Source organism: Octodon degus, unplaced genomic scaffold (genome assembly GCF_000260255.1).
Source record: "Octodon degus isolate 3935 unplaced genomic scaffold, OctDeg1.0 scaffold00185, whole genome shotgun sequence".
NCBI lineage: Eukaryota > Metazoa > Chordata > Mammalia > Rodentia > Octodontidae > Octodon > Octodon degus.
In genome coordinates, this window is record NW_004524761.1 from 3,500,073 (window position 1) to 3,522,340 (window position 22,268).

Genomic DNA, 22,268 nt, shown 5'->3' on the forward strand with positions numbered 1-22,268 from the left:
GTGTGGCCAGCTCAGCCCACCAGGGGGCAGGCGGGCTGGCATGTGGTGCTGGGGGATTGAACCGCGGTCCCTGTGCTTTGCTTGGCTTAGCTTGTTCTAAGTAGGTGCTTTAGACCACTGAGCCATCTCACCAGCCCATATTTTTATTCTTTTCTGTTGTGTATGTCTGAAACTCCAAAATAACAACAACAACAACAACAACAACAACAACAAAAACAAAAAAAAGAAGCGTCAATTTTCCGAGCTGTGGACATTTATTAAACGAGGAAAGGTCCTTTTGAAGCTTTCTGTGCTGCATGCAAGTGTTCATTTAATATAAAAAACTGGAAAGCAAAATGTAAGATAGCACATATTAACAGTTAAGTATAAAAGAAACATAGGGGCCAGGGAGATGGCTCAGTGGAATAAGTGCTTCCCTGGTAAGGGCGTGAGTTCAATCCTCGGTTCCGAAAAAAAAAAAAAAAAAAGAAAGAAAGAGAAAAAAAGAAAGAAAGGTTTCCTTCTCCTCCTCATTTTCCTTTTTCTTTTTTCTTTTTTTTTTTTTTTTTTTTCCTCCCAGACAGTTGTAACTGTATTCCAGTCTTTTCAAAATGAAGCCCTGGGGCTCCAGACTCAAGTACGCCTCTGGGCTGGGTCCAAGTCACAGGGACAGGGAGCGGCGTACCCTCCTTAGGTTACTCATTCACCAACAGTGAGCCCCAGGACAGAAGATGCAACAAAAGAGGACCTCTTCCTCCACAGCAAGTGTTGATTTCAGCCTGGAACTCTTCCTTGAAACTGGGCGGTGCTGAGAGGTGCCTGCCATGCTGATTGATTCCCTTATACATCCTTCCAGTCTCGGAAAGCCGAAAAATCATCTTTCTGAAGACACTTGGTAACAGCTCCAAAAACAAAAGCATGCTTCAAGGCACTATTCTCTGTTATTCTGGAACTAGTTCAACTGGCAGATGAGCTGGTTGATGCACTCACCCCGATAGCCAGGTGAGCCCATCTCCTTGAGGAAGCCCACTCTGTTCTTGGTAGCGTGCTGGGCTACAGACAGGTGGAAAGGGCACAAGAAGCAGGTGATCTCCTGGATATGCGCCCTGGGAAATGCGATTTCGTGAATGAGGTCTTACAGGCAAATGAGACCAAACTTACCCAGGTGTGCCTCCATCACAGTGTTGTCCGTCAGCGGGAAGGTCTTATTCTTGACCTTGCCCTGTCCACGTTTCAAAATGAGTTCCCGGACAGACTTCAGATTTGGAAATTCCCAGGTCACAGAAGGCTCCACTATCTGCAGAATTTTGAGAGTTTCGGGGGTTTTAACAAAGACACCACTGAACAGCTTCTTCAGAAGTCTTGCATCGGTCTCCTGCACTAGTGAACTCACCCTGCTATACTTTGGAGGCGAACAACAAAGGCCAAGGAATGTTCATCGGGTGCTTCCAAAGCGCGAGGTTTCACTTCTAGTCGTTTCACACGCACCCCGTCACGCCGCTGCCACCAGGAATCATGAAGGGAAGATTCCAGTCGCTTAAATCTGATCTCTTTTACCTTCCTCTCTCTTTGCCAAAATTGCCTGCTTTGCCTGGTTGGCTTTCAGGGCTTGATAAGCCTTCCTCTTTTTCAGATTTTCTGGAACTAAGGTTTTTGCTCTTCTGCAATCTTTTCAGTGTAAGGGCCACTCATTCCCCCCACCCCAACTGGGGATTGAACTCAGGCCGTTGTGCTTGCCAGGGAATCACTTTTTCTATTGAGCCATATCCCTGGCCCGCTCATTTTGTCTTTTTTTAAAAAAAAATTTATTTATTTATTTATGTGTGTGTGTGTGTGTGTGTGTGTGGCCAGCTCAGCCCACCAGGGGGCGGGGCTGGCTGGCATATGGTGCTGGGGGATTGAACCGCGGTCCCTGTGCTTTGCTAAGCTTGTTCCAAGTAGGTGCTTTAGACCACTGAGCCATCTCACCAGTCCTCATTTTGTCTTTTTACACAGGGTTTCACTATACAATTCAGGGTGGCCTCAAACTCCCAGTGATCATCCTGCCTCAGCCTTCTGAGTACTGGGATCACAGGCATGCACCACCATGCCAGGTTTCCTCAAATATTAATTCTCTTAGTACTAGTTGAGAAAAATCACACAACTGATAGACTCAAACATTTTTTAAGAGAAATTCAGATTATGAAGATAATTGCATGGGCTGGGGAGATAGCTCAGTGGCCTAAGCACCTGTCTGACAAGTGCAAGGTCCTGAGTTCAATGCCTGGTACTGAAAAAAAAAAAGAAAGAAAGAAAAGAAAAAGAAAAAAAAGAAGACAATTGCAGCAGCAGCATAGCTTTCCACACTATAACAGCATCATTCAGCTAAAACAAAACAAAACACTGAACATACTACTAGCAGAAGTATTTTCTGGTCTTAAACTGCAGCATTTTTAAATGCTAGGATACAATCTATTGCCAAAATAAAAATGCCTCACTTTATATGTCATAGCCACAAGTAATCACAATACAGAAAAAACTTCAGTGTGATTTGTTTAATCACAAAAAAAAGGCCTGCTTATCAGACAAGACTGCACAACAGTAGCAAAGTTCTGCACAAACTTTTATTGCAGTTAATGAAAACATTTTACTGCTTTGTTGGTGATAAAGCAAATAAAACTTTTAGTGGATGTTTGCATAAAGGTACAATGTTTATTCAAAGTTGAAGCAAAGCATGGATGATTTTATGGAAGGCGTCAGCTGTCTTGCCATATTTTGCATAATGCTCACAAATAGCTTTGGATCTCTTCCATGGAGCTTGAAGGAATTGTTGTGAAATTGTTTGCCTACTTCAGCATTTATAGCATGCTAAATGAGCAGCTCTAGGGTTCTTATTATTCTGTTAACATTTGGAATTTTTCATTTCTCTCACTTTCAAAAATCCATTTGCAATCCTTAACAGATGCAAAAAAAAAAAAAAATCTTTAACAGATGCAGTTGGAGAATCCTCCATTTATTCGAAGCACTGTTAATTGTGGAGAAAAGCCCCCACAAATTCTTGGCTTTTAAAATAATCCACGAGGGGCTGGAGAGATGGCTCAGTGGTCTAAAGCACCTACTTAGAACAAGCTTGGCAAGGCATCAGGGACCACGGTTCAATCCCCCAGCACCACATGCCAGCCAGCCCCACCCCCTGGTGGGCTGAGCTGGCCACACACACACACACACACACACACACACACACACATCTCTCTCTCTCTCTCAAATAAATAAAAAATAAAATAAAAAATAAAATAAAATAAAATAATCCACGAAGCCTATTTGTTGTTTGTTGTTATCTTCTCTTTGTCGTTTGTCTGAGACAAGGGCTGGCTAACCCTTTCATTTTGCAGCCTAGGCCTTCTGAGGCCTATCATCACAGCATGCGATGCCACACCTACTTTCCCCTTCTTTACCTTCTTTTTGGTTTTCTCTACTTTATTTTTTCCCTCACTTTTTTTTTATTAGTTATACAGGTGAAGGGGTTTCATTTTGGCAGATTCACACATGCAGATTTGTACTCTGATCATTTACTCACACACACATACACACACACACACACACACACACACACACCCTGTAACCCTCCTGGCCATGCTCTATGGGTTCACATTTGAAGGGATCCAAGGTATAATATATTTTACTCGTATCCATCCTCTCTCTTACCCACTGTACACCCCCAACTCTCTTACCTAATAATAGTCTCTCTTTTTTTGTGGTCTTTTTTAGATTCTACGTGTTAGGGAGAATTATTCATAGTTCTCAACATCCATTTAGTAACAAGTTCATGCAAATTGAAAGAGTGTTATAAGATATTTCCTTGCTAAAAGAATAGAAGTTCATGACAAAGTTCCTCCTTGTCAATGGGTAACAATTTAAAAAGTTATTGATCAGGAGATGCAATGCAGTCCCAAAGAAAAGAAAAACAGGCGACGCCGTGAAGGACGATGGTGTTATGTCCTTCCACTAATCAAATCTGATAAGCATTTCTCAGAGCTGCCAACTTTGTACCTGTACACTCCCACTGTACTGGCTCCTAATGCTTATTTCGAACATTGAGTTCTTGTTAATGAGTGTTTAGTAGCCAAAAGAAGAAAATAAACAGTTGACTGTGACCTCTGCAGAAGTCATGTCAAAACATAGATGGGGTCTGGGGAGAGAGCTCGGCAGTGAAAGTGCCTGCCTGACAGAGTGCAAGGTCCTGAGTTTGGTCCCTGGTACCAATAAATAAATAAATGAATAAATAACATGTACCTGGAACACAGCATGTAACTGCAAGGAATCTTAGGAGCAGCTTGTGCAAAATCACGGAGCATTAAGGAGAACCAAATCACCAAGGAAATGGAACGAAGGATGTGTGTGACTTAGATGTTTAGGCTTCATTTCAGATAAACACTAAATGTGTTTTTAGTATAAGTATGTCCTGCAGACTATGTTTTAATCTCAGTGTATGTGCTCATGCCTAATTTAAAAAATCACTCAAATGTCACTGGGTATCCTGTATTTTTATTAATTAAATCTGGAAACTATGCCCCCAGTGCCTGCGCCTCTGCACCTTTGTTCAGGCCTATCTGCCCTGCCTCCCTTCTCCTCTTCAAGATCAAATCCTAAGTTTTCAAGCCCATCCCAAAACCCTAGAATAATAATAATGATCCATTAGTGAGGGCAAAGGCTGCTGGGCAGGGCTCCTGCGCCGGGGGCATGCCGCAGACAACACGTACTCGTCACCGAAGCCACTACTCTCGATTTTCTCGATTCTCGATTCTATAGATTAGTGCGAGCTAAGATTTTCCTACTTAGGAATGAATCAGCTGGGGCCCAAGGAGATTAGGTAATTTACACTATGCATATGGTAGGCCTGGGATTCTAAACCAGGCAGTGTGGCGCAGGAGTTCTTTCCCACACACAGCAGCTGCATCTGTCCCGCTCTGCTCCACGTGGCCTCTTCCAGATCTGACCCATTTTCCCATCTAACATTTGAACCACACAATCAAGGAGTTATTATATTTTCTTTCCCTTGTGATGGAATCTAAAAGAACTAAACTTGTCCGTATGTCCCCATTCAAAAGGAATTCTGAAATAGCCCAGGGGTTGAAGCCACGTAAGCATCCGTCTACAGATAAAGAGATAAACAAAACTAGGTAGGAGATGGCGAAACGAAGCCAGGCATGGTGGGGTATGCCTGTAACTCCAGCACCCTTGTATATATACCCAGCTGGGAGTCTCAGTTTCTTTTCTTTTTTTTCTTTTTTTTTTTTAATCAAGAGAAAATAATTTATTTATTTTTTCAAAGTTTTATTGATAAACAGATAGCAATGAGACAGTTTCAAATCAAATCGGAAGTACAGTTTCAACAAATAATACACTGCATATATTCTTCTTAGTGGTTAATTGCTGTATAAGAAGTGGACTTGTGATCCTATTTACAAACACCACTAGAACAAATCATTCTATTCATTAAGAGAATGCAACTATATATCTATCCTAACTACTCTGAATACACAGGTACAAAATGGACATTCATAGGTATACCCCATTTTTTCTAAGTTCCGTTATTGAATATTATAGGTGTGTAAACTCAGCAAAATATTCTAAAAGAGTCCAGTAGCCCATAATAGCATTGGGTCTTCTGTTTAACTGGCAATGTCAGAAATTATTGACCTGGGCAGTCTCGAGCGAGCAGGAGAGTGTCGACTGCAGTAGCGGAGCAATGCCTAAATCAAAGGAACTTGTTTCTTCAAGCTCTTCAGGCAGCGATTCTGACAGTGAAGTTGACAAAAAGTTAAAGAGGAAAAAGCAAGTTGCTCCAGAAAAGCCTGTAAAGAAGCAGAAGACTGGTGAGACTTCAAGGGCTTTGTCATCTTCTAAGCAGAGCAGCAGCAGCAGAGATGATAACATGTTTCAGATTGGGAAAATGAGATATGTCAGCGTTCGGGACTTTAAAGGGAAAGTTCTAATTGATATTAGAGAATATTGGATGGACCCAGAAGGTGAAATGAAACCAGGAAGAAAAGGTATTTCTTTAAATCCAGAGCAGTGGAGCCAGCTGAAGGAGCAGATTTCTGACATTGATGATGCAGTAAGAAAACTGTAGAATCTGAGCCATAAAACCTGTACTGTTGTAGCTGTTTTACTCTGTCTTTTTACACTGGCTTTTGTTTTCTAAATGTTGTTTTCCAAGCTGTTGTATATTTGGATTGCAGAACAATTTGTAAGATGAATACTTTTTTTTAATGTGCATTATTAAAAATGTTCTGAGTGAAAAAAAAAAAAAAAAAGAAATTATTGACCTGAGTCCCCCACAGCTCAACATAACAGCATGGCTTTATTTCCTATATTTCATCTTCATACTTTTCTACTGGATGGTTAAGACCAAGGTAAAGCAGGACTTATGCAACAAGAGTTGTAGCTTTTTGGTCTGAGAAGGTCAGTGAAATGCCCTCAGGATTTATCTTGAGATCCTGTACCTCAGATTGTAGAACCTTTGTCAGTGTAGCCATGTGGATGAGTCACGGCCATTGCTTGGCCAATGTGCTCTCTGTGAAAGCCTGAGAGAGTGTCTTCTCCCCATGTGACTCTCCTTAGGCACACTCTACGTCATCGATCACTTTCCTCTTTGGCCCCATAATCTTCTTGATCAGAAAATTTGGGACACTACCGAGGTACAAGTTTCTTTTCTTTTTTTCTTTTTTTTTTGCAGAGCCAGGGATTGAACTCAAGCCCTTGAGCTTGCCAGGCAAGCATTTATTCAACTGAGCTATCTCCCCAGCCCCTGGGAGTTTCAGTTTCACAAGATGCAAAATTCTGAAGATTGGCCACACAACATTGGAGTAATCTTAACACTACAGAACAGTAGATGGCAAACTTCATGTTTTGTTTATGGAGGGTTTTGTTTTGTTTTGTTTTTATACAAGCAGAAAAAAAAATCTGCTTCGACCCACTTTTCTCCTTATCATAAGGAGTGTTTTTTGATAATTTCAAGTGGGTTTTTGAGGAGAGAAAGACAGAGACAGAGAGACAGAGACAGAGAGACAGACAGAGAGAAAGACAGAGATGGACAGACAAGGTGCCACACCAAGATATTTTCAGGGAAAGAACTGGGAAAAATTGACTGAGGAAGAGGAGAATGCAGGTGAACTGAGTGGAAGGCAATGGGGAATCCTCTTTGGCTAGAGTGTGGGTGCGGTGTTGAGGCAAAAAATAATTTTTAGGGCCAGCAAGATAGTTCAGTGGTCTAAGTGCCTGTCTAGGCAAGCACAAGGACCTGGGTTCAATCCCCAGTACCAAATGCTGAGCCAGCCCTGCCCCAGGCACGCCAAGCTGGCCACCAATACCAGGCGTGGTGGAGCATACCTGTAATCCCAGCACTGGGGAGGCTGAAAAACAGGAGGATCACCACAAGTCCAAGCTGTGTAGTGAGTCCCTGTACCAAATACATAACAAAAAAGAATTTTTATTTGGGAGGTAAGAGTAAGTGGCAAAGAAAGATTCTTGAGTAACAGTGAAAGAAATAGGGGATAGAGAATTTTAATGGGTGCTGGAGTTCTGATTTAGGTCCTCTTGGCCCATCTTTAAGCAACAATAACAAAAATGCAATTGTTTTTGTTTGCTGGGCTGCTTCTTTTAATTTAATGTAATGAGAGGATAAGAATAATATTAGGTTAAGCCTATGAAATTGCTGACATTTAATAGCTTTTGATCCAGAAAAATGTCAATTTCATGTGGTTTAATTTATTAAAGACTGGTATTCCACAGTATTAACCATGCAACACACAGTGCCAAATGCTATACATGTGCCAACCCATGTGATCCTCAGAGCCATCCTCAGAAGTAACCATTGTTATACCCATTTTACAGTTGAAGAAACTGAGGTATAGAAAAGTTAAGGAGGGGTGGGGGAGATGGCTCAGTAGAATAAGTGCTTCCCTGGCAAGCACAAGGATCTGAGTTCAATTCCCAGTTCTGCCAAAAAAAAAAGTTAAGGAAAGTGTTCCAGCTAGCAGGCACGGTGGTGCATGCCTATAACCTCAGCACTCCGGGAGGTAGTAGCAGGGGCCATTGCTCTGGGTGATTTAGTGACTTCAAACTAAAAAGGGTTGGGAGAGGTAGTTAAGTGCATAAAATCCTGAGTTTGACCCCTAAGACCAGAAAAGGGAAAAAAAGAAAGGAAAAGAAAGAAAAAAAATGAGAGGAAGAAGTGTCTCAAGTAATAAGTCATTAGGCCAGCAAGATAGCTCTGTGGTCTAAAGCACCTTCTTAGGCAAGCTTAGGCAAGTGCTCAGGGACTGAAGTTTGATCCCCAACACCACATGACACTCCCGCTTCGTCCCCAGGGTGGGCTGAGGGGACCACAAAAAAAGAAAAAGAAAGTCACTGATCCAGATGTGAATCCACTGGGCTTCAGGGCCAATGCTCTGAACCACACAGAGCTTTGGCTTTTATGTACAAAGTCCTGAACTGAACAGTACAAGACACAATCTCTGTGGGATTCAGCCACCATTAAAAGAAGTCAAGAAGGCCGGATATGGTGGCAAATGCCTGTATCCCAGCACTTGGGAGGATTAGGCAGGAGGATTGCCATGAGTTCGAAGCCAACCTATACTACCAAGTTCAAGACTAGCCTGGGCTACACAGCAAGATCCTGTGTCAAAAAAACTTTAAAATTTAAAAAAAGCCCCCAAAGCCCTCATGTGTCCATGGGTCAGGCTCGAGGAAGGTGACTAGATTGTGGGGTGCTGTACCCATCAGTGAAATCATCTACTGGTAAGTTCAGCAGCTGAGTGATCCGCTCGCTGGCAGGTGAGGGCTGGCCAGGAAAGGCAGATCCTGGGGGGAGGGTATTATCTCCCTGCACTGTTCCCTCCTGTACTTTCTCTGCTTCCTGATCACAATGACCAGGGCAGTTTTTCCTCTATGCAGGCTCTTCCACCATGCTGCTCTGCCTTGAAGCCGGCAAACCAGAAACTGAAAATATAAGTCAAAATAAGTCCCTTGTCCTTTAAGCTGTGCATACCAGGTTTGTCCCAGCTGTGAGAAAACAACTAACACAGCCTCAAGTGAGTGGACGACAGAAAGTGGCCAGAAGGAAGGCCCAGTGGCGCACAGGAGGAGCCCAAGCACAGAGGGGCGCTGTGCGCATGTGCACAGCAGGAAGTGGAGAGACTGCTGGGTCAGCCACTGCCCCTCAGCCAGAAGGCAGTGGCAACAGGAGCTAAATCTGCTGCCTACTGTCCCCCGCATCTGTGGGATTTTTTTGAGTGTGCTGTGTATATGGCTGCATATCAAATCACTCCACACCTTAGCAATTTAACATAGCAAATGTTTACTATTTGCTTCTATTGGTCAGGAATTCAGGCATGATCTAGTTGAATCTTTATGCCTGGGTCTTTCATGAAGTTTCATTTGAGATACTGAGCAAGGCACAGTCACCTGGAAGCCCAACAAAGGTGGGAGGCCTCATTCCTGAGATGGAGCTTATGGCTACTGGAAGGAGATCTCATTTCCTCGCCTTGGCTTTTTCATAAGACTCCTTGAGTGTCCCCCAGCATGGCACTAGTTTTCCCAGGGCAGGTGATCTTAGAAACGAGGACACTGTAATGTCTTTTATGACTTAGTCCTAGAAGTCTCACTAATCATTTCCATAGTATCCTTTAAATTGAGGGATTTCCCTATGCATTGTGGGATTTCCCTATGGATTGTGGGATGTCCCTATGCATTATGGGATGAGTCTATTTGAGAGAATGAAGCATGAGAGACCATCTTAGAGGTTGGCTATCAATTTATTTATTTATTTATTTTTAAAATTTATTTATTTATTTGTGTGTGTGTGTGTGTGTGTGTGTGTGTGTGTGGCCAGCTCAGCCCACCAGGGGGCAGGGCTGGCTGGCATGTGGTGCTGGGGGATTGAACCGAAGTCCCTGTGCTTTGCTAAGCTTGTTCTAAGTAGGTGCTTTAGACCACTGAGCCATCTCACCAGCCCCTTGGCTATCAATTTAAATTACTAAAATTCATCAACATTAATTACTTGCATCTGGAGGTCCACAAAAAACATGTTTTGTTTACTATTACATTTTCAGAACTGAAAACAGTGAAGGCACATTATATAGGAAAGACTCAATGAATAGCTTACAAGTAAGTGAAAAAGACCACAAGGAAGAGGTAGTACTTGAGGGTTGGATGTTACACTTGATCTTTGCCAAAAGGTTGAGAAGCAATTGAGGGTTGGATAGACTCATAAAGTTGATTGAAGTTTTTAAAGCTTTCTTGTTTTTTTTTAATAAGACCAAGTCATTCCTTTCACATAAATACCAGGCAGAGAGTAAACATTCCCCCATAATTCTACCCTACAAATCAAGGAAACCACAGTAAAACTGCATGAACATGGAGACAAACTCGGTAGGATGAAGAGTCAATAAACTACGACTAAAAACCCTGAGCATGGTGGCTGGCACAGAACGGATACTTGGGTCAAGTGCTAATTTTACATGTTAGTATATGTCTATGTAGACTGTATTTACTGAAGATGGCCATATTTAAATATTTATCTCATCTAGCATGTTCTTCTAAAAACGTTCCTGAACTCCTCACACAGACAGATAGGGGTATTTTTTTTTTTTTTTTAATCTGGGTAGGAGCTTGCAATCTCCCCAGTCCACACAGCACAGCAGAAGTGATGCTACGTGACTTCTGAGACTAAGTTACAGGAGACCACCTTATCCCACGGGCGCCTCTCTGTATGCTCACCCTTGGAGCCTGGCACCACGCTGTGAGGAAGCACAGGCCACTAGGCCAGGCGACGTGGGAACACTTATGAGTGTAAGCTTACACTGCAAGGGGTGAGCACCACAGCACTTTCCTGACCCCAGCCCCAGACTCTGCCTCTTTCACTTGATGTCCCACGCATCAACCTTACTGTGCCCGTCTACACTTCTAGCCCATGGGAAATAACACAGTTATAATTATTTTAAGTCACCAGGTTTTGGGATCATCTATTTGTTAGCAACAGCTAATGAAATACCCTTCCAGAATTTCCTCTAGTTTCAAGGGAAAATTTTTTTAAAGACATTTATGTATTCACTCACAGATTCACCCAACTGTGTGACTCCAAATGATCCATAATATTTGGGTTTCTCTGTGGACGATATTGTAAACCCTGTGGCCGAAGCTGGACATTCTGGGCATGGAGACAGGGTGTTTGCCCAAAGCATGGATATATTAGATGAAAGCGTGTACTTACAGAGTCGCAGGGTCCCACTGTATAAAGTCACAGTTCTTCTGAGTTGCTAACCACACTTCTGAGACAAGAGTCTGGGAGACTGTGCGGGTAACTGGTGTGGTGCGGAAGGCACACAGAGGACAGATGATCAGGACAGGAGCTTGTCCTTGTGGTTGGATTGGGCAGTGAGGAGGGAGCGAGGGCTGACCACGCCTGGCCGTGAATGTCACGCTGTGCTAGCATGTCATGTAATGTAATGGCCACGCGAGGACAGTGTTGCTCAGTGGTCACAGGAAAGTGAGTCCTGCAAACATTGATCTTTTGCTTGAGCTACTCCCTCAAGAACCAGAGGCTAGCAAGATGGAATTCAAGCCTGGCTTTTCTGATGAGTCGTGAGCTATGCGACTTTAAAAGGAAGCACACACAGGTTCCCCCTAGAAGCGGTAACTCTAGAGAAACTGGCTCTATGGAAGCCACATGAGTCACTCTCAAGCCCTGTATGCAGCTGCTGCAGGCCAGGCCTGTGTCATCTTTTATGTCTAGAGATGGGTTAAACAACCTGCAACCCTCATGCTAAGATGAGATTTCTTTTTTTCTTTTCTTGTTGCGGAACTGGGGATTGAACTCAGGCCCTTGCACTTGCCAGTCAAGCACTTATTCTACTGAGCCATCTCCCTGGCCCATGATAAGATTTCTAATCCACTTTAAAGACAGATGAAAAACTACAACTCTGAGGCCAAAGCACAAGTCCTTAAGTGTGAAGATATCAACTCTACCATACCTGCTCTCACTCGGGGATGAGATAAAGCAGATAAAGCCCACCCCATCAAAGTGGTCTGCAGCAGGGGCTAGGACCAAGGGCCAAGGTGGTCTCAGCAGGTGGTCTGAGCCAGGGGCTGTCCACAGTAAGCAGAGTTGAGAAAACTGCAGATCTGGCTGTCCTGCTGATACACAACAGCCCTGCCTGAGGGGACATCACTTGTTGACACTTTATCAAATGTTCAAAGTCTGCTTGTCATAGCAATTTGAAGACAATGAAAAACTAGGCCTAAGAGATTCACCTGACCTGGAGTCCCATGGAGGCCACTTCTGCCCTCAGCCAAGTTAATTTCTCTCTCTAAGGCACGGTTTCTCCACTTACAAATGAGAAATAGCAAACTTTTACCGTGCAGTTCAGGCTGGCTTTAACTCACTTTGTAGCCTGGCCTCCAACTCAAGGGGATGCTCCCCGCTCAGCCACCCTAGTGCTGGGACTACAGACACGTGCCACTACGCCTGGCCTTTTCTTTTTACGGTTTTTTTGTGGTGTGTGTGTGTGTTTGTTTTTTTGTTTTTGTTTTTGTTTTTTTTTTTTTTTTGAAACAGGGTCTTGCTCTGTAATTCAGGTTGGACTCGAACTCACTGGTCTCCTGCCTTAGCCTTCCCAGTACTGTGCTACCGGCATGTGCTACCACTCCTGGCTGCAGTTTGATCGTAAAAACATTAAAATCCAATTTCATATAAATCAAGAAGGCTGCAACATCTAGGTCAATACATGGCATAGGAACAAACTGCAGACAGTGCCAGGCCAATCCCCGGAGGTGCTTGCCATGAGCTCCACAATCACTCTCACTTCAGACGCCTGGCCCAGCTCCCGGCCACGGTATGGCGATCTAGGGAGAGATCCGGCGCCTTCAAGCCTCCTTCCTCCTGGGAAAAGCATGCTGTGACCCCCACCTCCCCAAGGTTTCCAGTTCTTCCCAGTCCGCTCCGGGGCCCAGCGGGCGCGGGGGGCGCAGCCTAAGGGGAGTCCTAGGCGGGCAGAGTCCGCCCGGGGGCCCGCTGAGTCAGCCCTGCGCGCGCACCGCGTGACCGCAGCCACGTGACCCGCTCTGGGCGGGGCACCTCAGTCCTGCCTGCTGCAGCCGCGGGAGCGGTGCTCGTAAGTGGGGAGCTGGGTAGGCGGGGCCTTCCCGGGGGATGGGGGTCCGGGACCCCACCGTCTCCCACCCCTTCCTCTGTGGGCCGGAGAGGCGAAACGATCGTAATGGGGTGGGGGTAACGCGACCCCACCGACGGTGGAGCAGGCCACCTCTGCCTTGGGCTTCCCCACTCAACTGATCGCAGTGCTGAGGTGCAGGATGGTGAACCGCCCTCCTGGAAAGATTACCTTTGGTCCCTTGTGCTTTGGGAGAAACTTAAGACCCGGTAAGGTTCTGCTAAGTAAGGCAAGTGGTGGGAGCGCCCGTTGCCCAGAACTGAAAGAGAACGCAAGGTCCCCAGGCAGCAGGGGCTTCCACCTCCCGTGGGGGCCAGAGAGGCCTCCATTGGTATAGGACCTCCAACAGTGTAGGGCAAGTATTAGAACTCAATCTGCTAGATTACCATTCGTCGAGGTTGTGTTCCTCAAAATTGAAGAATGAATTCTGACGAAAAACAGAGATTAAGAGTAGGAAATTGTATTGAAAGACAGCTCCTCAGAGGCCAGAGGGGTCCCCAGGAGGTTGCCATGGACCCCCACTTTCCAGAGGAAGTTTTATGGAGCAAAATCACTAGGTGGTTGCAAAAGCACAAGGTGGGACAAAATTATGGTCAGCCAATAACCAAGTATAGCTACTTAGGTAATGTTGATCCAATAGGGAAGCAAGTCACCTAGCAAGTGTATAAGGAAAGGAGCTTTTCAGGAAGGGATAGGTCCAAGGGTCTTGGTCACCTACTGAGGGGACTGATGTTTTTCTAGACTGTGTTGGACCAGCTGTTGCCATTTCCGTTATTCCTTGGGGAACCATGTAGGCCTGGTCATTGCATCTTTATCTTTTATCTTTTTTAGTGCATTTGATACAAGGCCTCACTACACAGCTTGGACTCTTAGTGATCCTGCTGTTTTCAGCCTCCCCAGCATTGGAATTACAGGCATGTGCCACCATGCCTGGACTCAATGTCCACCTCAGCACACCCCGGGGGCAGGGCCAGTGTGGTCTGTGGTGCCAGGGATGAAATCCTGGTCCTGGTGCTTGCCTAAGCAGGTGCTTAGCCTGCTGAGTTATCTCACTGGTCCTTGCATCTTTATTTTGAGGTTTGGTGTCCAACAGATGCGTCCCTGGCCACAGTTTAATGTGTTATAATCTTTTGTATTGATTCTGAAGGCCCAGCCCAGTCTGACTGCCTATAACATTTCTACCTAACTTGACTGTCTGTAATACCATGAACCTCCAGGGATTGAGGGAGAATGGAGGAGAGAGTTGCATGCCCATCCTGGATGGCACTAGGGGTATAGTGCAGGAAACAAGATAGTAATAGTCAGCATTTAATACTGTGTTGTTTGTTCCATTCTCATTTACCCCAGTATTCCTATCATAACATTTGGGGGGCTAGGTATTACTGTCCACGATTTTATGTAGCACAAAATGGGCTGGATGGGTCGTTGATTGGTTAAAAAAATAGGGGTGTTGAGATTAGAACCTAGCTACGCCTCACAGTAGCACCTCCCTTTCCTCCCCAGCCTGTTGCTCTGAACTGAAAAGTCAGCGCCTTTTTCGTACTCAGTTTGGAAAGGAAGTGGGCACAGGATTCTTCCTCAGCCCGAACCTTTTGCGTTTCTTTTCTGCCCTGGCTCTTTACCTAATGTTAAGTTTGTTCTGACATATCCTCTCCCCACTGCAGAACACAATGAAACTCATCATCCTGGATCACTATTCGCAAGCGAGTGAGTGGGCTGCCAAATATATCAGGAACCGTATCGTCCAGTTTAACCCGGGGCCGGACAAGTACTTCACGCTGGGACTGCCCACTGGTGCGTGGTGGGATGGAGAGGCTGCCGTGGCAGGGTGTAGGTAGTGTGGGTGTCGGGCTTCTAGGGGCCAGATACGGGGCTCACATGGCCCTGGACTGAAAGGAGGCTGGAGGTACTGGTGTTGTGAGAACTCCGACCCGCTGCCCACACCAAACAGGACTCAGTTTCCTGTGTGGCCTCTGTGGTTGTGTGCCCATAGAATCCTGGAACAGAGAGATCATTTTTATTAGTCAGAAGAACTGGAGTTTTAGGTTACATCCTAAGTCAACCCTGTCATCCAGGGTTTCTTAGCAGAATTAAATCCTGATGCCCCAAGGCAGTCATTTTATGAAATGAATTAATTTCCCTTTTGTACATGTAGGGGGTAGCAGCTAAGCACTATCCTTGGGAGAGTTGACACTGTAATCTCTCAAATAATTTGCCCTAAGACTTAATTGAGCAGAGAACTTAAGTGAAAAGCAGGCCCAGTTTCGTTTAGAAAAGGTCAGGATGTTAGCTTTACAGGAAGATACTTTGACCCCAGTTCCTCAAGGAGAATGTCCTGATTATTTCTGTTACACGGGCATTTATCCTAGAGATCTTACAGGGCCCATTCACTGGAACAGCAGCCTTGAAACTTTTTCTGTAATTGACCAACCAGTAAATATTTCAGGTTTCATGGTCGCAGCTGTTCATTTCTACCACTAGCGTGTGTGAAACAGCCACAGACAATACATGGATGAATGAGTGTGGCTGTATGCCAATAAAACTTTATTTGTGGACTCCTGTTTGAATTTGAATAATTTCCTGTCATAAAATATTCTTTTGAGTTTTAAAAAAGAACAATGTAAGAAAAACCCTCTTAACTCATGAGGTGTAACAAAAGAGGCAGCCTTTGGGCTAGAGTCTGCTGAGCTCTGCCCAGGAGGCTTGTGGGAGTCAGGTGGGCCTGTACCTGTGAAACCACTGATGGATGTCTCAGTCCCAGGAGGGCTAGGTTAACATCCTGTCTCCTCGCCGAGGGTGCTCCCTCCACCTGGTCAGTGCCTGGATTTTGCTACAGCTCCTTCGAAGTTCTAAGCTCCTCAGAGTGAATTCAAAGCCCTTCACAATACAGCCCCGCCCTGCCATCATGTTTTAAACAGCAGGAAGCGCTTTCTTCTGGGCTACTTGGGGCGCTCTTTCCACTAGATACAGCATGGGTCAGTTCTGGGTGGAAGCCCTAGAAACCAACTTTCACTAAAAGAAACGGTAAAAAAAAAAAAAAGAGTATCAGCTGTATACTGGGGAACTGAAAACATTGGCAGGAAGGCCAGAGGTTTGGAAAATGTCAGGACAGGCATGGAGAAGGCTTGGTCACGGGGACCAGATGAGTAGTGAGTGGGGTGAGGAGCTGCCACTGTCTTTCATTCGTGAGATACTCATTGAGTGCCCTCGGTAAGCTGAAGAATTTTAGGGGTGCAGCAACAAACAAAAGGTTTTCAGTTCCTGTCTCCAAAATTCACATTATAGTGGGAGAGATAATACGTTAATTAGCAAAACAGTATGTTGGGCGGTATTAAAAGGAAATAGAAAAGTGGAGCAGCCAAGAGGAATAGGGAGCATTTAGAGCCGGACTGGGGTCAGGGGAAGCCTCTGAGAAAGTGACATTTGGGGAAAGGCCTCAAGAGGTGCATTAGCCATGCAGGTATGTGAAGGAAGAGCGTTTCTGGGCAGGAACAGCCTGGGCAAAGGCCTGAGGTGAATGGCCAGTGCAGGTGAGGAGCACAGAGGAGGAGCCGGGGCTGTTATGTGGAGCCTGCGGAAGGACTGGCCGTTATTGAGTGCAGTGAGCTGTGGTGAGCTTTGAAGAGACAGTGACACGGTTTGATTTGGATTTCTTTTTCTTCCATATTTTTACTTGGAAAAGTTTCACATATTCAGAAAAGTTGAAATTAACAACATAGTTACCATTCATCAGGATGCACCATTTGTTACTGTTGGGTTTTGTTTTCTGGCTTGTGGCCTATGCACACAGGATTCTTTTTTTCTAAACCTTTTCAAAAATAAGTTCCAGATATCTTGACACCATACATCTAAAATTTCCAATTTCTGTCTTCTGGGAATGAAAACATTGTCTTCCATAAATCCCATTTCATTATCAGACCTAAGAACAACAGGTGGACCATATTCTACAGTACCATCTAATATATAAGCTGAGTTAAAATTATTCCTAGTTGTGCCTCTATCTTTTATGGGTGGCTTCTATTCAATTACTCTGGTGTCCAGTCATGGTTCTTACATCTTTAGTTCCTGTTCATTTGCATGGCAGCAGACTGAACCCTGTGCATTTGAGGCAAGTGTTCTACCACTGGCCACACTCCAGCTCCCTCCTCCAGCCTTTTGTTTTGTGTTTTATGAATCTACCTCTCCTGGGGGAAGTCCTCCCTGAACCCAGAAGCACAGCAGATGCTCCTGTTCTCTGTTCACACTCCTAGCCAGGGGCTTTCTCCTCGGACAGCTGCTCTCTGCTCTCTGTCCCATCCATGGCCTCGTGCCTCACATAAATAGTAGCTTTGAACCGTCACGTTAGTAATTGTCAAATGAGCACTTAGCTACATATGGGCAGAGTGATTTCAGTCAGCGGGATGCTAGGCACTGGGGATCCAGCAGACAGATAGACACAGTGCCATCCTGGAGCCTGCATTCTATTGGGTAGTGGGTACTGAGTAACCAGGTACTGGACAGAGAACAGTTAGGGCTGGAGCATTAGGTAGGAGGGTAGAACCAATGTGCTTCTCTCAGATGGGATAGAGGCTCTTGGGGGCATAGCCCTCCTCATTCCTATGCAGCCCCTGAACTTGAAGCAGCTGTGCCTGAGAGGTGTTCCTGGGGGTGGCAGCATTCATAGCTAAGGCATCTCTTGCAGGGAGCACCCCACTTGGCTCTTATCAGAAGCTGATCGAGTACTATAAGAATGGGGACCTGTCCTTTAAATATGTGAAGACCTTCAACATGGATGAGTATGTGGGTGAGTCTTTGTCTTCTGGGATTCTTGTCTGATTCCAGTAGAGTCACACTTCTCACAGGCTTGACCCTGTAAAAGAACGGGGTGTGTTGGGGAGCTGGGGCTACCTAGAGAGAGTTTGCTTACTAATACCCATCTTGGGTTTACTCAGCTAGACCGTGGGGCTACTGCACAGAGCTCTAATCCCAGTACTCCCCAGAGGCTGAGGCAGGAGGATTGCATGTTCAAGCCTCACCTGGGCAGTTTAGTAACTTAGTGAGACCCTGTCTCAAAGTTATTAATAATTTAAAGAGGGACGGAGGGGGGCAAATAGTTCAGCAGATTAAAATGCCTACAAGCAGGCACAGGCCATGGGTTTGATCCTTGGGTCTGCCATGCAGGCCCTGCCCCCAGGGCACACTGAGAAGGTGGCAGTTGAGACTGGGTATGGTGGCACATGCCTGTAATCCCAGCTCTTGGGAGGCTCTGGTTGTGCAACAACAGTCCGTGTTGGTGCACAATTACCAGTTGGATCTAGTAGTGAGACCCTGAACACCCTATAGACCCTTGCCTAAAATACAGTCAATCAATCAATCAATCAATAAAAAGGCAATGATCCTGAGAATCTCCAGAAGATTTTTGCATCTAGCAGTTAATTGGAAAGATTCTCACCCTGACTAACTATATATACTGATACCTGTGAACTAAGCAACTGTACTGCAGATGGTAATCTTTAATAGTAGTTTCATGCTTGGAGTGCCTGCCATTCTGGTCTTCTGAATATGGGCTGCTTGTCATGACATGACAGTTGCTGGTATGCTGTCTCTCGGGTAGATGCTTGTTCAAAAAGAAGGGGGTGGTGAATGAAAGCAAAAGACAGGAAAAGGAATATTGTGGGACTATCCTGCTTTAAGGTTGTATATGATGAGATTTTTGGACTTATGTATAAACATAAGTCTATAATTCTTTATGCCTATTTTTAAAATATATTCTAATTTTTAAATGTTTTTTATCATATTCTGAGGGACTTAAAGTTCAACATACCAATACTTGATGAAAAATACCTGTTCCATATTATGCCTAAGATGTTTGATATGCAGACAGATAGAGGTTAAGCTTAACAGCCTAAGTTGTATGTAATAACAATAAGCTTCTCTTCTGGATGGTTAACAACCTAAGTTTGCAGACCAAAATTAGAGAAAAAGGAGGGCTGCAAGGAAAGCCAACATTTTGGCCCTAACCTTCTAAGGTCAATTAAGACTCAGGACATATGAGAACTTGTACTGTAACGTCATGTAACTCGGCAGGGTCCCAAATTTTCTGATCAAGGAGATTATGGGGCCAAAGAGGAAAGTGATCAATGATGTAGACTGTGCCTAAGGAGAGTCACATGGAGAGAAAACATTCTCTCAGGCTTTCACAGAGAGCTCATTGGCCAAGCAATGGCCGTGACTCATCCACATGGCTGATACTGACAAACAATCTGAGGTACAGGATCTCAGGATAAATCCTGAGGGGATTTCACTGACCTTATCAGTCCCAAAAGCTACAACTTTTGTTGCATAGGTCCTGCTTTACCTTGGTCTTAACCACCCAGCAGAAAAGTATAAAACGAAATATAAGAATTAAAGCCATGCTGTTATGTTGAGCTGTAAGGGACTCAGGTCAACAATTTCTGACATTGCCAGTGAAGTGGAAGACCCAAACTATTATGGACTACTGAACTCTTTTATTTTGCTGAGTTAACACACCTATAATATTCAAATAATGGAACTTAACAAAAAAAGGGTATACAGATGAATGTCCATTTTGTATCCAGTGGTTAGGATAGATATATAGTTACGTTCTCTTAATGAATAGAGTGATTTGTTCTAATGGTGTTTGTAGATAGGATATCATGTCCGCATCTTGTACAGCAATTAACCACTGGGAGAAATGTATGCAATGTGTTAATTATTGAAACTGCCCTACCAATTTGAGTTGAAACTGTCTCATTGCTATTTGTTTATCAATAAAATTATGGAAAATAAATAAATGCATACATTAAAAAATAAAAAATAAATAAGTAAAAAGGGCTGGGGATGTAGCTCAATGCAGATGCCCTAGGTTCAACGACAAGTACCTGAAAGGAAAAAAGAAAAAATTGACCTCATGAGGTGTGATCATTAAGTGAATTTGGAAGTTCCTTAGAAGTAGTAGACATGAATGAGCACTTAATAACTAGGGCACCTCTTCCTTGTGCCCATTCTCCAACTCCACGCCTTTTCTTTTTATTTTATTTATTTATGTATTTTGTTTTGTTTTTTGCGGAACTGGGGATTGAACTCAGGCCCTTGGCGCTTGCCAGGGAAGTGCTTATTCCACTGAGCTGTGTCCCTGGCCCCAATAAGCATTTTTTTTTTTTTTTTTTTTTTTTTGCTCCAAATGCCTTCAGGGCAGGTTTGGCTGGCTGGAGTTGTGGGGATCGAACTACAGCAACCTGAGGCTGACAGCTTTGTGTAAGCAGCCACTTAAAGAACTGAGCTAGGGCCAGGCCCCCTTTTTATTATTATTATTATTATTATTATTTTTATTTTATTGAGAAATAGCAAGGAGACAGTTTCAAAAATAATTAGTAGGACAGTTTCAATAATTAATACATTGCATATTGTTGTCTTCATAGTGGTTATTCATAGTACAAGATGCAGACATGTTATCCTGTCCAAACACCATTAGTACAAATCTTCTCACTGAATTAATAGAAAGTAGCTGTATATTTATCCTAACTATTTTGCATATACAGATACAAAATGGTCCTTCATTTGTATCCCCTTTTTTTGTTTAGTTTTGTCAGAGATGGGGTATTCCATTGCTATTTGAATATTGTAGGTACGTGAGTTCAGCAAAATAATCTAGTATAGTCCAGTAGTCCATAGTAGTAGTTCCACGCCACTTCTGTACAGGACAAAAGCATGCATGTGCATCCGCACTGACGCACGTCCCCCAGGTCTGTGTCTCCTGCTTGCTTCCTCCACCTCCTCTTTCTACCAGGTGCACTTGGAGGGAGCTGGGACAGTGCTTTTCCTCCTCTGAACCTTGTCTTCTGCCAACCCTTCATCATTTATTATTGTAAGATACATAAACATAAAATTCATCATTTCTAAAACATGGTGTGGGAGCCGGGGAGATAGCTCAGCAAGGCCCTGAGTTCAGTCCCCTGTACCACAAAAGAACCAAAAAAAACATGGTATGATTTGCAGCCCTGTAGCCCCAACTACTGAGGAGGTTGAGGCCAGATCAAGGCCAACAGAGCCAGACCTTGTCTCAAACAAAACAAAACAGTCATCTCAAAGGGTTTTTGTGTGTGTGTTTTCAGACAGGGTCTCACTTTGTAGTGCAGGCTGGCCTTGAACTTGTCAATCTTCCTGCTTCAGCCTCCTGAGTCCTGGGATTACAGGGGTGTACGGCCATACTCAGTTTAAGCACTTTTGTATGTCCAGGTACAGTCTGTGTTGCTGCACAACCAGACTCAAGGACTCTGTTATCCTGCAAGTGTGAGAGTCTATCCGTGTCACACAGCTCCCTCTACCTCTTCTTCCCGGGCTTGGAAGCCATCTTCTTGTCTCTGTGAATCAGACTTCTTTCAGCTCCTCAGTGCATGTTTTTTGTTGTTGTTGTTTTGTTTTGGGGTTTTTTTGGCAGAACCAGGGATTGAACTCAGGCCCTTGTGCTTGCCAGGCAAGCACTTATTCTCCTAAACCAGCTCTCTGATCCCTCTCAGTGCATGTTTTCAAGGTGAATCTGTGCTGTTGCATATGTTAGCATTTTTTCCTTTTTAAGGCTGATCTTATATTTGAACTCAGACCCTTGTGCTTACCAGGGAAGCACTTATTCCACTGAGCCATCTCCCTGGCCCCAATTTTTGCTTTTGTGGTACTGGGTATTAAACCCAGGGCCTCACCCACTCCAGACTCCAGGCAAGTGCTGGGTCACTAGCTGCATCTTCAGCCCTGATCTTATTCACTCTCTCTCTCTCTCTTTTTTTTTTTTTGGTGGATACCAGGAATTGAACTCAGCACTTGCTAGGCAGGTGCTGTAATCTTAAAGAGTCTTGGAGTTTTTTTTTTTGCAGTACCAGGAAATTGAACTCATGAGCCTGTGCTTGCCAAGCAAGCACTTATTCTGCTGAGCTATCTCCCTGGGCCTTAACTATTCTTGATAATTAACATTAAACAGGGGCTGGAGAGATGGCTCAGTGGTCTAAAGCACCTACTTAGAACAAGCTTAGCAAAGCACAGGGACCGCGGTTCAATTCCCCAGCACCACATGCCAGCCAGCCC

General features: G+C 44.4%; 2 protein-coding genes and 1 pseudogene across 2 annotated transcripts in view; 2 read left to right on the forward strand and 1 right to left on the reverse strand.

The window, feature by feature from the left end:
* Nucleotides 1-931: 931 nt before the first annotated feature.
* On the reverse strand, nucleotides 932-2,771 carry LOC101592636 (annotated as a pseudogene).
* A 2,898-nt stretch (nucleotides 2,772-5,669) lies between these two features.
* Nucleotides 5,670-6,256, forward strand: LOC101578466 (activated RNA polymerase II transcriptional coactivator p15). The gene has a single exon (XM_004643849.2). The coding sequence runs from the start codon at nucleotides 5,708-5,710 to the stop codon at nucleotides 6,089-6,091; it is 384 nt and encodes a 127-aa protein (XP_004643906.1). The 5' UTR covers nucleotides 5,670-5,707; the 3' UTR covers nucleotides 6,092-6,256.
* A 6,824-nt stretch (nucleotides 6,257-13,080) lies between these two features.
* The window catches only part of Gnpda1 (glucosamine-6-phosphate deaminase 1), a 17,103-nt gene continuing 7,915 nt past the window's right edge, over nucleotides 13,081-22,268 (forward strand). Inside the window, exons 1-3 of the mRNA XM_004643850.3 lie at nucleotides 13,081-13,133; nucleotides 14,855-14,984; nucleotides 17,872-17,973. Of these exons, the coding sequence (XP_004643907.1) occupies nucleotides 14,861-14,984; nucleotides 17,872-17,973 (226 nt within the window). The 5' untranslated portion in view covers nucleotides 13,081-13,133; nucleotides 14,855-14,860. The remainder of the gene's footprint in view (nucleotides 13,134-14,854; nucleotides 14,985-17,871; nucleotides 17,974-22,268) is intronic.